Source organism: Ostrea edulis, chromosome 10 (assembly GCF_947568905.1).
Source record: "Ostrea edulis chromosome 10, xbOstEdul1.1, whole genome shotgun sequence".
NCBI classification, from domain to species: Eukaryota; Metazoa; Mollusca; class Bivalvia; order Ostreida; family Ostreidae; genus Ostrea; species Ostrea edulis.
This window is the reverse complement of record NC_079173.1, coordinates 40,344,762-40,358,242: the sequence shown is the minus strand read 5'-3', so window position 1 is coordinate 40,358,242 and position 13,481 is coordinate 40,344,762. Positions and strand designations below refer to the sequence as shown.

Sequence of the window (13,481 nt, the reverse complement as noted above, 5' to 3'; positions counted from 1 at the left end):
ATTGTTTATAAGTGGACTGATGCTTGAGGATTTACAGTTTTACTACTTTTTGGATTTTGAGGAGAAAAATACCAATATATGGATTTACTTCTTATACATTTTGAAATCTGGAATCATGATTACATGTATACCAAGCGCTACCTCTTATTACTCCTGGGTTTCTCTCTCCCATGAATCTAAAAGATCGAGTGAATATGTCAATGTAAATTCCCTTCAGCCCATACACACTATTATATCATGGTGATTCACAAAAACTGACCCAAACGAAATAAGAGAATGTACATGTAATGAATATTTTATCATTTATGTCGGAAAGCTGTTTTCAATTAGCATGTTGTACTGTGCATGGTTAGATTAAAATACTGTACACAACTATATTCAGAATGTGATCTATTCTCATATAAGTATAGATATAAAATGACAACCCTGCATCCTCCTTGTATTAATTTACCATGGTGAACTTATGTGTATGTCCTACCTACTTCATTTGAAAAAGGCAGCCATCACAAATTTGATATCACATTAGAGTTGTGTGTTTCCACTGCAGAAATAATCAGACGATCTCCAAAAACCGAGGCCTATCACACGAAGCATCTCTCTTATCTGTATCTAGACTGCTTAGAATTACTGTTCACAGATAAAACAACCCTAGAACTCCGTATAAACGGCCTCATTCGCTTTTCTCTTGTCCGACAGAGAATTGAAGTATATATGTGAAGGATAATTCTGTCAACATGCTTTCATCTTTAAGATTGGAAAGGAATATGAAATATTGATGATGATCCTGGACCGGTATGTACAATGTAGTGAGCAGTTTCATGCATTTTTATCACTGAGCATATGCTGCAGAAATTCTTAAATTAGCCTGTGTTTACACGACGATTGTTTATTTACAGTTTCAAAACGTTTCTTAGACCTCGATGATTAATTTGCCATTCCTTGTAGCTTAAAGACACACAAGTTTAAGATAGTATTTTTGAAGTAATATTTCTTAATATGTTTAATTTGTATGACGTCAAGACATGCTATGAGGAAATGACCACAGATATCCTCTGAACGTGCGACCAAAGCTCAGAAAATATGGCTGCTATACCCATTACATTAATCTTTTGCCTCACCACCATGCATTCAGTGTTCTGCCAACTGTCACCAGGTTCAAATTCCACAACAGACATAGATCCCCTGGAAGAGTCCATTGTAAAATCAATTCTGCGAACCGTTGACGAGAAGTTTGAATCTTTAAGTACCCGGATGATATCAATGGAGCGCGGAATAAGTACATTGCAATATTATAATCTGAGACAGTTTCGGACAGTGAATACACATCTTCATACACTGGACAATCTTCTCCAAAATATGCATTCACGAATCGAGCAACAAGACGTCAGCAATCAAGAGATAGCCACATCGGTCATGCTTTTGAAACGAGAAGTAAAAAACATGGAAATGATGAGCAAGGAATCTTTCAACAAAATGGACGGACATTTAGTCACTATGACGAGGAATGTCAACAAAAGAATAGGACACGTTCAGCAGTCGGTCATTAATGCTCTTAACGATACGGGAGTTCAACAAAACGAAGTAGCTAGTGCGCTGAGAGAGATTGTGGTATCCGAACGCGATAGAACAAAGCAGATATGTTCCGAATCCTTACTGAAAGTAGAGACTAGAATTGACAACTTACAAAACATGACAATGAGTAAAATAGAGTATTTGGAAGGTGTAACAATGAATGCTGTCAGTAATATGAATTTAACTTTCGATCCTGTTAATATAGATATCAATGCAACTGCCCGGAAGCTTCTAGAGGATAGACTTCAAGAATTCAATGCTAATGTTCTGGATTCCATTAAATTTTACCGACACACTGGTGATTTGGTCGAGCGAATCGTGGGTGCAACTGAGACAGTAGCAGACGACCAGACGAAATTGCGTGAGGACATTAATCATTTCATGCAGGTACAAGTTAATTTGACAAAAGTTAATGTTCAGGGTGAGGAAAAGGTGGACGATGAAATCAGCAACGTGATAAATGACAACATTGACGATGTAATTGAGGAAAAGCCCCCTGGGAAGACCTGCGAATTTACTTCAAATTTAATGGACGAAATTCAACTATTATATCGAAATGGATCCCAGGTCTTAGATGTTATTGCCGAGATGACGAGATCTTCGCAGAATGAACTCCGAACCACCATACAACAGCTCAACAACGAGGTGTTCAAACTTCAAGAGATGAGAAACGAGGAGGGAAAGCCCCACCCAGAGATGCTGAGCGGACACTTAGATTACCAGGTGGAGGAGGTGACAAACAACACACGAGCCGTGTTTCACATTGTGGAGGCCATCGCTTCTAACACGGGCTGGATTCCGTATATCTTCTCTAGCTTACAATTTCTGGAAAACCAGATTAATCAAACGCTACTCACCACAAAGAAAGTATTGAATGTCGCTATTTCACAGGACAAATTTAATCCCAAAACTACGAATAGTGGAAATCCTTTTACTAAGCGACAATTGTCAGACGACCCCAACCTGAATTTAAACAAAGCTCGAAATCAGGAGGTGAAACATTCGCTGTCAGAAAAAGAAATGGAATCTTCAGATGTTACATGCTTTTATAACAAGACACAGGAATTCCGGGAGAAATTGGATTTTGTTTATCAGACGAACAGAAAAATGCACCGAATACTCCCAGAGTTGACGAGACTGCTTGGAGAACCGGGTAAGTACAAGAAATATACAAACTTTATAACTTTACAAACTTTATATATATATATATATATATATATATATATATATATATAAAGCACAAACAACACCCAACCTTACGTTTACCCCTAGGATCTAAACGATACATGTGAAAATCAATTAATTAATATATAAAGCACTAAATAATCACAACTAGGTACTGAAAATTTTCGCCCCAGCCCGGGGTCGAACCAGCGACGTACGGCACCCACCGCCTAGCAAGATTGTCAAACCAGTGCGTAAGTCCACTCGGACACAACCGCTGGTTCGACCCCGGGCTGGGGCCAAAATTTTCAGTACCTAGTTGTGATTATTTAGTGCTTTATATATATATATATATATATATATATATATATATATATATATATTATATCATGGGTCAAATGCTGTCTGACGTGTTTCATACCGATTGTTAGGCCGTTCTTGGCACACTGATTTTGACTACGGATAACTCCGTTTACCTGATCAGAATATAGGGCTCACGGCGGGCGTGACCGGTCGACAGGGGATACTTACTCCTCTTAGGCACCTTATCCTACATCTGGTGTGTCCAGGGGTCCGTGTTTGCCCAACTATCTATTTTGTATTGCTTATAGGAATTGAGATTGATCACTGTTCGTTATGCTCACCTTTCATACAAACTTTTATTTATATACAAACTTTATTTATTACACAACGATTATAGCAAAACGACCTCTAATGCTAACACGCATACGTGCGTAAAGAAAAATTAGTTTAAAATTCAAATTTTAAGCGACATTGTTTACTCGAGTCACGTTACTTACATGCATAGGTGGCAGGGGACAGTTCTTTTGGTTCTGAAACATGTGGGTAAGGGGTATACTTCAAAGTCAGTTTATGACAGACTAATGAAAAATCATATTTCCCTTTTATGTCAATACTTGTATTTCATATTGGTATAGTTAATAAATTATGACCCTAAATTACATGTAATCTATACATACTGGTGCATGTGCACAAAACATGCTTCGAGCAGGTGCCCTTTTTTGCTTTGATTTTCTCTCATTTGGGCTAATCCGCACCACCCTCACAGTGCCAAACGTGGAAATTTAGACGCTTTGCACAACCAAGAACCCTGTCGGCCCTTCTGAAAAATATACCTTCCGCCTTCCCTCTCAGCTACAGACCTTTTGCCGGACCATGGATGTTTTCACCGGAATTTCTTTAGCAACTGACCACGTGTCTTAGTTTCGTATTTGCACCCATCTATACGCTATGAATCATGGTGACACATACATGTTGTATATCAACATTTTTATTAAGCACTCAGGTACATTTGACATGTATCCTAAAATTATTGGATACATTTTTACACATGTAATTTCACTTCAATTATGGGGTATTTCCATTAAAAAAAAAAAAAGTTGACCGGGCCTATAGTGCGAAACTGCCCCCTGCTGAAGAAGTCGCCGAAACGCATCTGGACAACTCGTACCAAGAGTGTTCCACTGACTAGTGTTAGAACGAGCAGTTAGGCTTTTCCAACACGTAGATTGATTGTAAATTGTTTACCGTCCCTCTCGAGAATATTTCACTCATATGGAGACGTCACCATTGCCGGTGAAGGGCTGCAAAATTTATTTAGGCTATGCTCGGTGCTTATGACCTTTGAGCAGGGAGGGATCCTTATCGTGCCACATCTGCTGTGACACGGTACCTCGGTTTTTGCGGTCTCATCCGAAGGACACCCTCCTCCATTAAGTCGCCTCTTACGACAAGCAAGGGTACTGACGACCTATTCAAACCCGGATCCCAGAGTGGGGGATACCGAGGATCTATTCTAACCCGGAAACTCACGGGAATCCAACATGTAGGTAACATTACGGAATTACACAATGTTAAACAGATAAAAATATCCAGGTGACCTCAAGCTGCTACAGGCTGTGGTGTTAAAATGCGAAATATTTCTTTATCAACTTTACTTTCTATTACCAGAGTAAAAGTATAAACCATATGAAAAACGATATACCAATTCTTTTAATTCAATAATAGACTATAATTAACTATATGTGTTACAGCGAATTTCATTTCCCCCCCCCCCCCAACCTTTCATGTTTAGGCCAAAAAAGTAAACATGCATGACCTCAATTCAAAAATTTCCATTCGATATGTTATAAGTGAAATATTTCCAACCAATGCATGGAAAAAAAACCATACCACTCAATTGTACCTGCTAAAAACCAAACTTATAACAGCATCAACTACATTCTATGTATATTACTGAATTTTATTCAGTTCAGAATCATATATATATTGAGCACACTCTGTTTGAGATAGCTCGTATCTTCTGTTGTGGAGCTACATAGGACGTCTCGATGCTCTGCTTACACCAACTGTGTTGTAGTCCCTCAGAATCAAATGTCTGGAGTCGTGGTGGTGTTTTGACAGCTGTCTGTGCACATCCGGTTAATTTCGAATTTCTCCGATTCTACGTGTCAGTTATGGATAAATCTATACGTAGAAGTTAGTTGAAGTATCCACTGGTTGTGTTACGGCACGTTTGGTCGCCTCGGCACGTTTGGTTCGGTACGTTTAGTCGCCTCGGCACGTTTGGTTCGGCACGTTTAGTCGCCTCGGCACGTTTGGTCGCCGACGACCATTAACAAACACGTTTTACAACTTACATGTACACTAATGTCTTTCGGTGAATCAGACTTTGGCATGTTCAGGATATCGGAGTTAGAGAGATCCGAAGTGATTGAAAGAAACCCACATGTTCTGGGAATTGAACAACCGCCAGGCTTTCTTTTCACATAACTGCTCTCAATCCTTTGATCGAACACGGGTCCCATTCATAGTTACCCGGACAAAATACTGCATTAATCTTTGAATCCACTATGGGTTTATACATCCTGGGAGTTCAAACTGTGACGTAGATGCATAAAATTAACTCCTATACTGGTTACACTGTAGGTCGCGTAGACCCAGCATACAGGATGTGTCAAAAGTAATACATACTATTTGACATAAAAGCAAATAATCTCGATTGTTAGGTTTCATGCTTGCCATTATTACATGGTCATCGTAAATAAATTGTTTCACAATGACCATGTTAACTGTTGCAATGGTTTGACACTGCCTGTCTCGTTCCGTCACGTTCATCATAACAAATGTTAGTAACCGCCTGTGTATTTTTAAAACACTAAGTGGTGGTATAGGTTATTTATTGTTTTCTCCAATTCTGGAGGAGGATGATCGTAAACTCGATCCCGTGAAGATCCGGGTTAGAATAGGTCCTCAGTACCCCTTGCTTGTCGTAAGAGGCGACTAAATGGGGCGCTCCTTCGCAAAAAACCGAGGTCCCGTGTCACAGCAGGTGTGACACGATAAAGAGCCCCCCCCCCCCCCCCCGCTCAATGGCCATAAGCGCCGAGCGAAGGCCTAGATATTGCAGCCCCTCACAGGCAATGGTGACGTCTCCATATGAGTGAAATATTCTCGAGAGGAACGCTAAACAATACACAACAAATCAATCGTGAACTCGAACAAACAGAAATTGTCGTGAAACTAAGTTTGAAAAGTATGATTTTGTATGTAAATACTATCATGAATCACTGTCCGGGTGTTGTCGGTCGGGTTTGTCTGGGTTTGGCTTGAATCTTGCTAATATAGTACCAAAACTAGTAAGTATATATAGTACCAAAACTAGTAAGTATATATAGTACCAAAACTCAAAAGGATAACCCGAAGAATACAATTCAATTGTACCATCGGAATCTCTCATACCAAAGCAGAGATCATACTGACCTTTGACACTCCTCTCTCCGCCATTCAGCGTTCATCCTGATGAATGGGATGGAACGGCTTACGATGCTATTTACGTAATATAATAAAGTGATATATAATGAATAAGGTAATAAACTTATATCAACATTAAACATAGGTCTTACATAGATACATGTTCCATAGCAGAACGTCTATTTGGTTTACTTATAATCATGATTAAGTATTTTCGTGTCGTTAGTATTTATCAGTCATAAGACAATAATCACTTAGGTAGTCTCATCGTAAGAAACATTACCCACTATACATATCATGAAGACAGGTGCCCAATTTTAGGGGCTGCAATAGGGAGTGATCCGGGAATTATGTGTAAATTTCTTTACGTTTTACATTTCGTCATTTTTCATTACTTTCCGAAAATACATTTGCACGAGCGCTTTTGCGCTTAGTCTATATACTGTACTACTTCTGGTCAGTTTTCAGGACTTAGCCTTCTGTCTCACCAGCCCATTTTAGTTTTGAATTCCATATGTTTTCATTAGTGATTTTTCAGCTTTGTCGAGTTTGATGTTTGCTTATCAAAAGCGATCTTGTAACGAATGCGACCAACCTATTAACTTTGTCTGTTTTAATTTACTATTAAACTGTCAAGAAAATATCTATTTTCGGATGAAAATTTTCGGGAGAAAACAAGAACAATTCATTCGTTGAATCATTCCATTGATAACTCGATCAGTGTTAATTCGGCTGTCGGGTCGACTCTACTTTATCACGAATTAATCAGGAGCTACTGTGAACTGGTAATTAGTGAACTATTTCTTTCGTGCATTCCCAGTAGACCAGTGGTGTATACTAATTCTTGCAATGCTGATTTCTGAGAAATTAGAAATTACAATGATATTAAAGAAAGTTTTAAACTGTTTATGTCTACAGGAATTGAAAGATTTACATAGGAGTGAATGCTTTATTCATTATTAAGTGGTTGCATTAGAAAAATCTCTATTCATTATCACGGTAATAATCAGCATATGGTGTTTTGTTTACTTGATGTGTAGATTATTCCTGTATACAGAACATGCATTGGCATATTTTACTAGAAGCAATCAGGATAAGATGCATTATCAGTGATGCACGCACAGATAGAAGATTTCTCGTGAAAACACCCATATACATAGCAATGAAGATCAAAGGGGGATCAATATGCGCTTTATCATGCATATAAAACACAAGCCCATTTTTCATGTGATGTTTATAACGGATTTATGAGCTCCCTCTTGACATTGACTGCACTCGTTTAGGGAAAATATGAAAAGAAAACGAGTACAAAATAATACTGATAATAATAATAACACAAATGACGGTATGTCAGTATGTCTAATGACAGTACACTTTTAATTGTGTCAGTATGTCTAATGACAGTACACTTTTAATTGTGTCAGTATGTCTAATGACAGTACACTTTTAATTGTGTCAGTATGTCTGATGACAGTACTGTTAATTGTGTCAGTATGTCTAATGACAGTACACTTTTAATTGTGTCAGTATGTCTAATGACAGTACACTTTTAACTGTGTCAGTATGTATAATGACAGTACACTTTTAATTGTGTCAGTATGTGTAATGACAGTACACTTTTAATTGTGTCAGTATGTCTAATGACAGTACTGTTAATTGTGTCAGTATGATGTATAATGACAGTACACTTTTAATTGTGTCAGTATGTCTAATGACAGTACACCTTTAATTGTATCAGTATGTGTAATGACAGTACACTTTTAATTGAGTCAGTATGTCTAATGACAGTACTGTTAATTGTGTCAGTATGTCTAATGACAGTACACTTTTAATTGTGTCAGTATGATGTATAATGACGGTACACTTTTAACTGTGTCAGTATGTCTAATGACAGTACGCTTTTAATTATGTCAGTATGTCTAATGACAGTACACTTTTAATTGTGTCAGTATATCTAATGACAGTACACTTTTAATTGTGTCAGTATGTCTAATGACAGTACTGTTAATTGTGTCAGTATGATGTATAATGACAGTACACTTTTAATTGTGTCAGTATGTCTGATGACAGTACTGTTAATTGTGTCAGTATATCTAATGACAGTACACTTTTAATTGTGTCAGTATGTCTAATGACAGTACACTTTAAATTGTGTCAGTATGTCTGATGACAGTACGCTTTTAATTGTGTCAGTATGATGTATAATGACAGTACACTTTCAACTGTGTCAGTATGTCTAATGACAGTACACTTTTAATTGTGTCAGTATGTGTAATGACAGTACACTTTTAATTGTGTCAGTATGATGTATAATGACAGTACTCTTTTAATTGTGTCAGTATGTGTAATGACAGTACACTTTTAATTGTGTCAGTATGTGTAATGACAGTACACTTTAAATTGTGTCAGTATGTCTAATGACAGTACGCTTTTAATTGTGTCAGTATGTCTGATGACAGTACGCTGTTAATTGTGTCAGTATGTCTAATGACAGTACACTTTTAATTGTGTCAGTATGTCTAATGACAGGACACTTTTAATTGTATCAGTATGTCTAATGACAGTACACTTTTAATTGTGTCAGTATGTCTAATGACCGTACGCTTTTAATTGTGTCAGTATGTCTTATGACCGTACACTTTTAATTGTGTCAGTATGTCTAATGACAGTACACGTTTAATTGTGTCAGTATGTCTAATGACAGTACACTTTTAATTGTGTCAGTATGTCTAATGACAGGACACTTTTAATTGTGTCAGTATGTCTAATGACAGTACACTTTTAATTGTGTCAGTATGTCTAATGACAGTACACGTTTAATTGTGTCAGTATGTCTAATGGCAGTACGTTTTTAATTGTGTCAGTATGTCTAATGACAGTACACGTTTAATTGCGTCAGTATGTCTGATGACAGTACACGTTTAATTGTGTCAGTATATCTGATGACAGTACGCTTTGAACACTGACTATATTGTTATGAAACACAAACATACAATTTAATTCCATTCATGTGAAATGAATTCTGAGTATTAGAGAGAAGCTACTGTTAGTCTGTATAAGGAACTGTATTCATGAAACAAAGCTTGATAGCTATATTGAGTACGAACAGTTACAAAAGATGGAATCAATAGTTCTATAAATGTATGCTTACTGAAATACAACTAATTTTAAAGATTAAAAATAAATTTGACAACGAATCAATTCATGTCTTAAAATTGCACGTGCCTGAAATCTAGATAATACATATATAAAAAAAGATTGAAAACTAAAGAAATGTTGCTTATTTTTGCGTTTGTGGTACGGGCGTGCTCTTGAATTGAAATTCTTTTGAAGAATGTATTGCAACTGTTTTTATATTTCAGAGCCGTTTGTCGCTTTGGTTGACGGAGAGAGTGAATATGAGGGCCGAGTAGAAATTTACAAAAAGGGACGCTGGGGGACAATGTGTAAACCCCTTACTCATGTCGAGGCTTCCTACATCTGCCGCCATCTTGGATATCTAGGGGGAGTGGCCTCAGAGCCCGGCTACTTTGGAGAAGGGAGCGGGGTGTTCTGGAACATGAATTTCACGTGCTTGTTGTCAAGACAATGTTCAATAGCAAAACCAGTGGTGGACCCGACGCCATGTGATCATAAACGGGATTATGGTGTATTGTGTGGTAAGTGTAGATTTGTAATCTACAGATTTTATTCAGGTCTTTTGAATGTAACAGCACTTTATATGATACCACACAAATTTGACACAATTGTACTGTGACACAGTCCTGAAAAACGACCAATGATCGATTCAATAGAAATTTGAAAACTTTTAAAGAAAATATAGGAATATTCTTACTTCAAAAAAAGACCAACAGAAATTTTGACTAAAATTCAGTTAGGTATTGTTGTATGAAAAGATACAACACATTCTTAATGGATAGCTCATTAGATGTGAGCGGTCGACAGGGGATGCTTACTTTTCTTAGACACCTGATCCCACCTCTGGTATATCCAGGGGTCCGTGTTTGCCCAACTCTCCATTTTGTATTGCTTATAGGAGTTGAGATTGGTCGCTGTTCGTTATCTTCACCTTTCATGTTTAGCCTCTGTTCTTTCTTACAGATCATATGGTTCGCTTATGGTTTGAATCCAAGAGTGACAAGGTAATCAAAAGGAATATAGGTTTTCTGGAAATCCACCACAGAGAGGAGTGGATCCCAGTGTGTGGGGATGACTGGTCAGATGACAATAGTAACGTTGTGTGTCGTCAGCTGGGATACAAAGGGGGCGTGGCTACCGTTCCCACTGAAGAGGTCATGACTTATCAAACAGACATGCCCATATTTTATAATAACGTCACGTGCGCTGGAAATGAGACGAGATTGACATCCTGTGAGAATGGGATATGGAGAGCGAACCACTGTTCATCAAACATAGCGGTGTTTATACAGTGTACATAATCTGTATTGAATCTGAACCATTTCATTTACGTAACCAGACACATCTATTTCTATATAAGAAGTTCTAGCTTATACGTAAAGTAATATCATTATTTATTACATCCACTGTACATACATTGTATAAAATAATGTTAATAGCAGCAGTGGCGGATCCAGGAATTTCTGAATAGGGGGTGCAGTAAATGTTTATATGTCTTGGGGCTGTCTTAAGACCTTTAATGGGGCCCAGGAGGGCGAAATCTCCGGGCAATAGTGAATTTTGACTAATATTAGCGATATTGGACATATCTGTACCAAAAACATGGATCACATTTGTGATGGAGCGTGCGCTCGGCGATAGATCCGCCACTAAGTAGTTTTTGTCAAATATATGCACACAAATGTCACTATGAGCCTTTGATTACCTTTCGTTGTACTTTGTGTATATACAATGCGTTTAAAACCCTATGGGGATGTATTGTGTATTGAAATGATTTGAGATCGTGTGTACGATATTATTGACTTGGCGTATTATTAATAATAGGTTTTATGTCACTTCTGACTATGTATATTGTCAGTAATGTCATGTAGGAGAGTTTGTTGATCACGATTGTTTATTCTCGTGTTCATGTTATCTTCATGTTATTTAGTTTCTCCTTTGGTTATACATTGGTTGATAACCAATTTTCAATGCGAGTGTATGATGTGCTCTCTCTCTCTCTCTCTCTCTCTCTCTCTCTCTCTCTCTCTCTCTCTCTCTCTATATATATATATATGATTTTATCTGTCAGTGTTCGATAATTAGCATTTTTACAACTTTGCCGATGTCATTAAAATCAAAAATCGCACATACAGTAAATACACATTTCAAATCGTTGATTATTTCAACGTGGACAGCATGGTATAACAAAAATATACCTACGTGGACCATGATATAAAATTACTAACAGCTATTACATTTTTGGGGCCAGGTGTAATTCAGTACTAGTTTATGAAACTCATGTTCAATTGTGGAGAAAAGAAATAAAAGTTTATATTGGAAATACACCATTTAGAATTCTTGCACTTGTTTGTTTTCAATATTAAAACATAAGGCGGGAGATCCTCTATTTTGTTGACAAGACACGACTGTCAGTGTATGAAAGCAGGTACTTAACGGACATTTTGATTGCCTCGTAGAATTGCGTGGTTTGTCTTCATCCTTCTGCATTGCTGTTCAGTCACTAATTTTCCTCGGGTCCGGTTTGAATGGTCTGTGAAGAAAACCCCTTCCTGCTCAGATGAAGATTTGTCGTTCACGTCTCGTATTGTGTATTAGGTCATGAATTCGTTGGTATGTATATATATTGACACCACAACATGAACGAAAATTAACCCTTCAATAAAAATTACTACTCTCAATACTGCTTAGTTGGTAATCAAAGTCAATGTGTCATTGTTCCATGCTGGGAGTATGTGAACGTGTGTCTCGATGGTCACTTGTCGTTGACATTTTTTCAGTACTTTCTGATTTGTTTTCACTTTTCATGTGACAGTATATTTCTCTGCGAGTCAAAATTGATCCGTCACTTTCGAGTCTATCAGTTGCACAGCCTGGGTCCGAGGGACAGTTTATTGAAATGCCTTCATCGGCTTTATTATCGTCATCCTCTTCGAAGATGGAATCGCTATCTTCTGCAAGATTGTCCAATTCTGCTTCTTCTGTAATAAAATCAAAATCAGAATTACACGCAATATCATTCTTTGAGTATAACACAGCAACTATATAAATAAAAGTGATGTAATATTTCACTTAAATCTCCCATTATCAACGCTGTTTCTTCACATCGGCGCAGTTGTTCTTATTTTGGCTTTAGTGGCATGTTTGCGACACCTGGAACGTTTCTGATTAATTTGGATTTTAATTTTTCCATCTTCGAAAGCATTTTTCAACAGAGTTGGCGTCAGTTGAAGGAAAGACGTTTACAGAAAAATATAAATTTAAAAAAAAAATCCTTTAAGTGTTTAATGGGAGAACCAGGTTTTATAACACGTGCCCGTTAGTAACCGGTTTTCTCAAAATCTCGTTTTTATGCCCCCGTAATCGGAGATTCGGGGGGCATATCGTTTTTGGTCTATTAGTCTGTTCGCAAAAAAAATTAACATTAGTCATAAGTTTTATGATAGGGCTTTCATATTTGACATGTGTAAGCCTTGTGACAGGAGCATTCTTTTAGTACCACATATTTGACCTTCCCCTTGGAGTTTGAAAAACTTTAACCTACGCCATAACATTTGGATGGTTAGTGATAGGGCTTTCATATTTTACATGTGTATTTCTTTGTGACAAAACCTTCCTTTGGTACCAAATTGTTTGACCTTGTGACTTCACCTTGGAGTTTGACCTACGTTTGAAAAACTCTTACTTGGGCCATATCACATATATATACGTAGTTCATACCAATTGTCAGGCCGTTCTTTAAACATAGATTTGACTGTGGATTACTCCGTCCACCTTATCGAGACATAGGGCTCAAGGCCGGTGTTGTAGAGTGAACCTTCGCCCATAATGAT

The 13,481-nt window shown here is 37.5% G+C and overlaps 2 protein-coding genes across 2 annotated transcripts in view; one reads left to right on the top strand and one right to left on the bottom strand.

Annotated features, from left to right (window-relative positions):
* The first annotated feature begins 552 nt into the window (after nucleotides 1-552).
* LOC125666091 (uncharacterized) lies at nucleotides 553-11,990 on the top strand. The gene is made up of 4 exons (XM_048899208.2): nucleotides 553-792; nucleotides 1,021-2,725; nucleotides 9,873-10,169; nucleotides 10,612-11,990. Exons 2-4 carry the CDS (start codon nucleotides 1,081-1,083, stop codon nucleotides 10,947-10,949), a joined length of 2,280 nt encoding a protein of 759 aa, XP_048755165.1. The 5' UTR covers nucleotides 553-792; nucleotides 1,021-1,080; the 3' UTR covers nucleotides 10,950-11,990.
* LOC125666092 (SH3 domain-binding protein 5-like) overlaps nucleotides 11,696-13,481 on the bottom strand; it is a 39,323-nt gene continuing 37,537 nt past the window's right edge. Inside the window, exon 14 of the mRNA XM_056151348.1 lies at nucleotides 11,696-12,629. Coding sequence (XP_056007323.1) covers nucleotides 12,361-12,629 — 269 coding nt within the window. The 3' untranslated portion in view covers nucleotides 11,696-12,360. The remainder of the gene's footprint in view (nucleotides 12,630-13,481) is intronic.

Coding starts and splice junctions, on each gene's coding strand:
- LOC125666091 (XM_048899208.2), top strand. CDS start 1,081: ATGGCTGCTATACCCATTACATTAATCTTTTGCCTCACCACCATGCAT. Junction 2,726..9,872: donor GAGACTGCTTGGAGAACCGG/GTAAGTACAAGA, acceptor TTTATATTTCAG/AGCCGTTTGTCGCTTTGGTT. Junction 10,170..10,611: donor GGATTATGGTGTATTGTGTG/GTAAGTGTAGAT, acceptor TCTTTCTTACAG/ATCATATGGTTCGCTTATGG.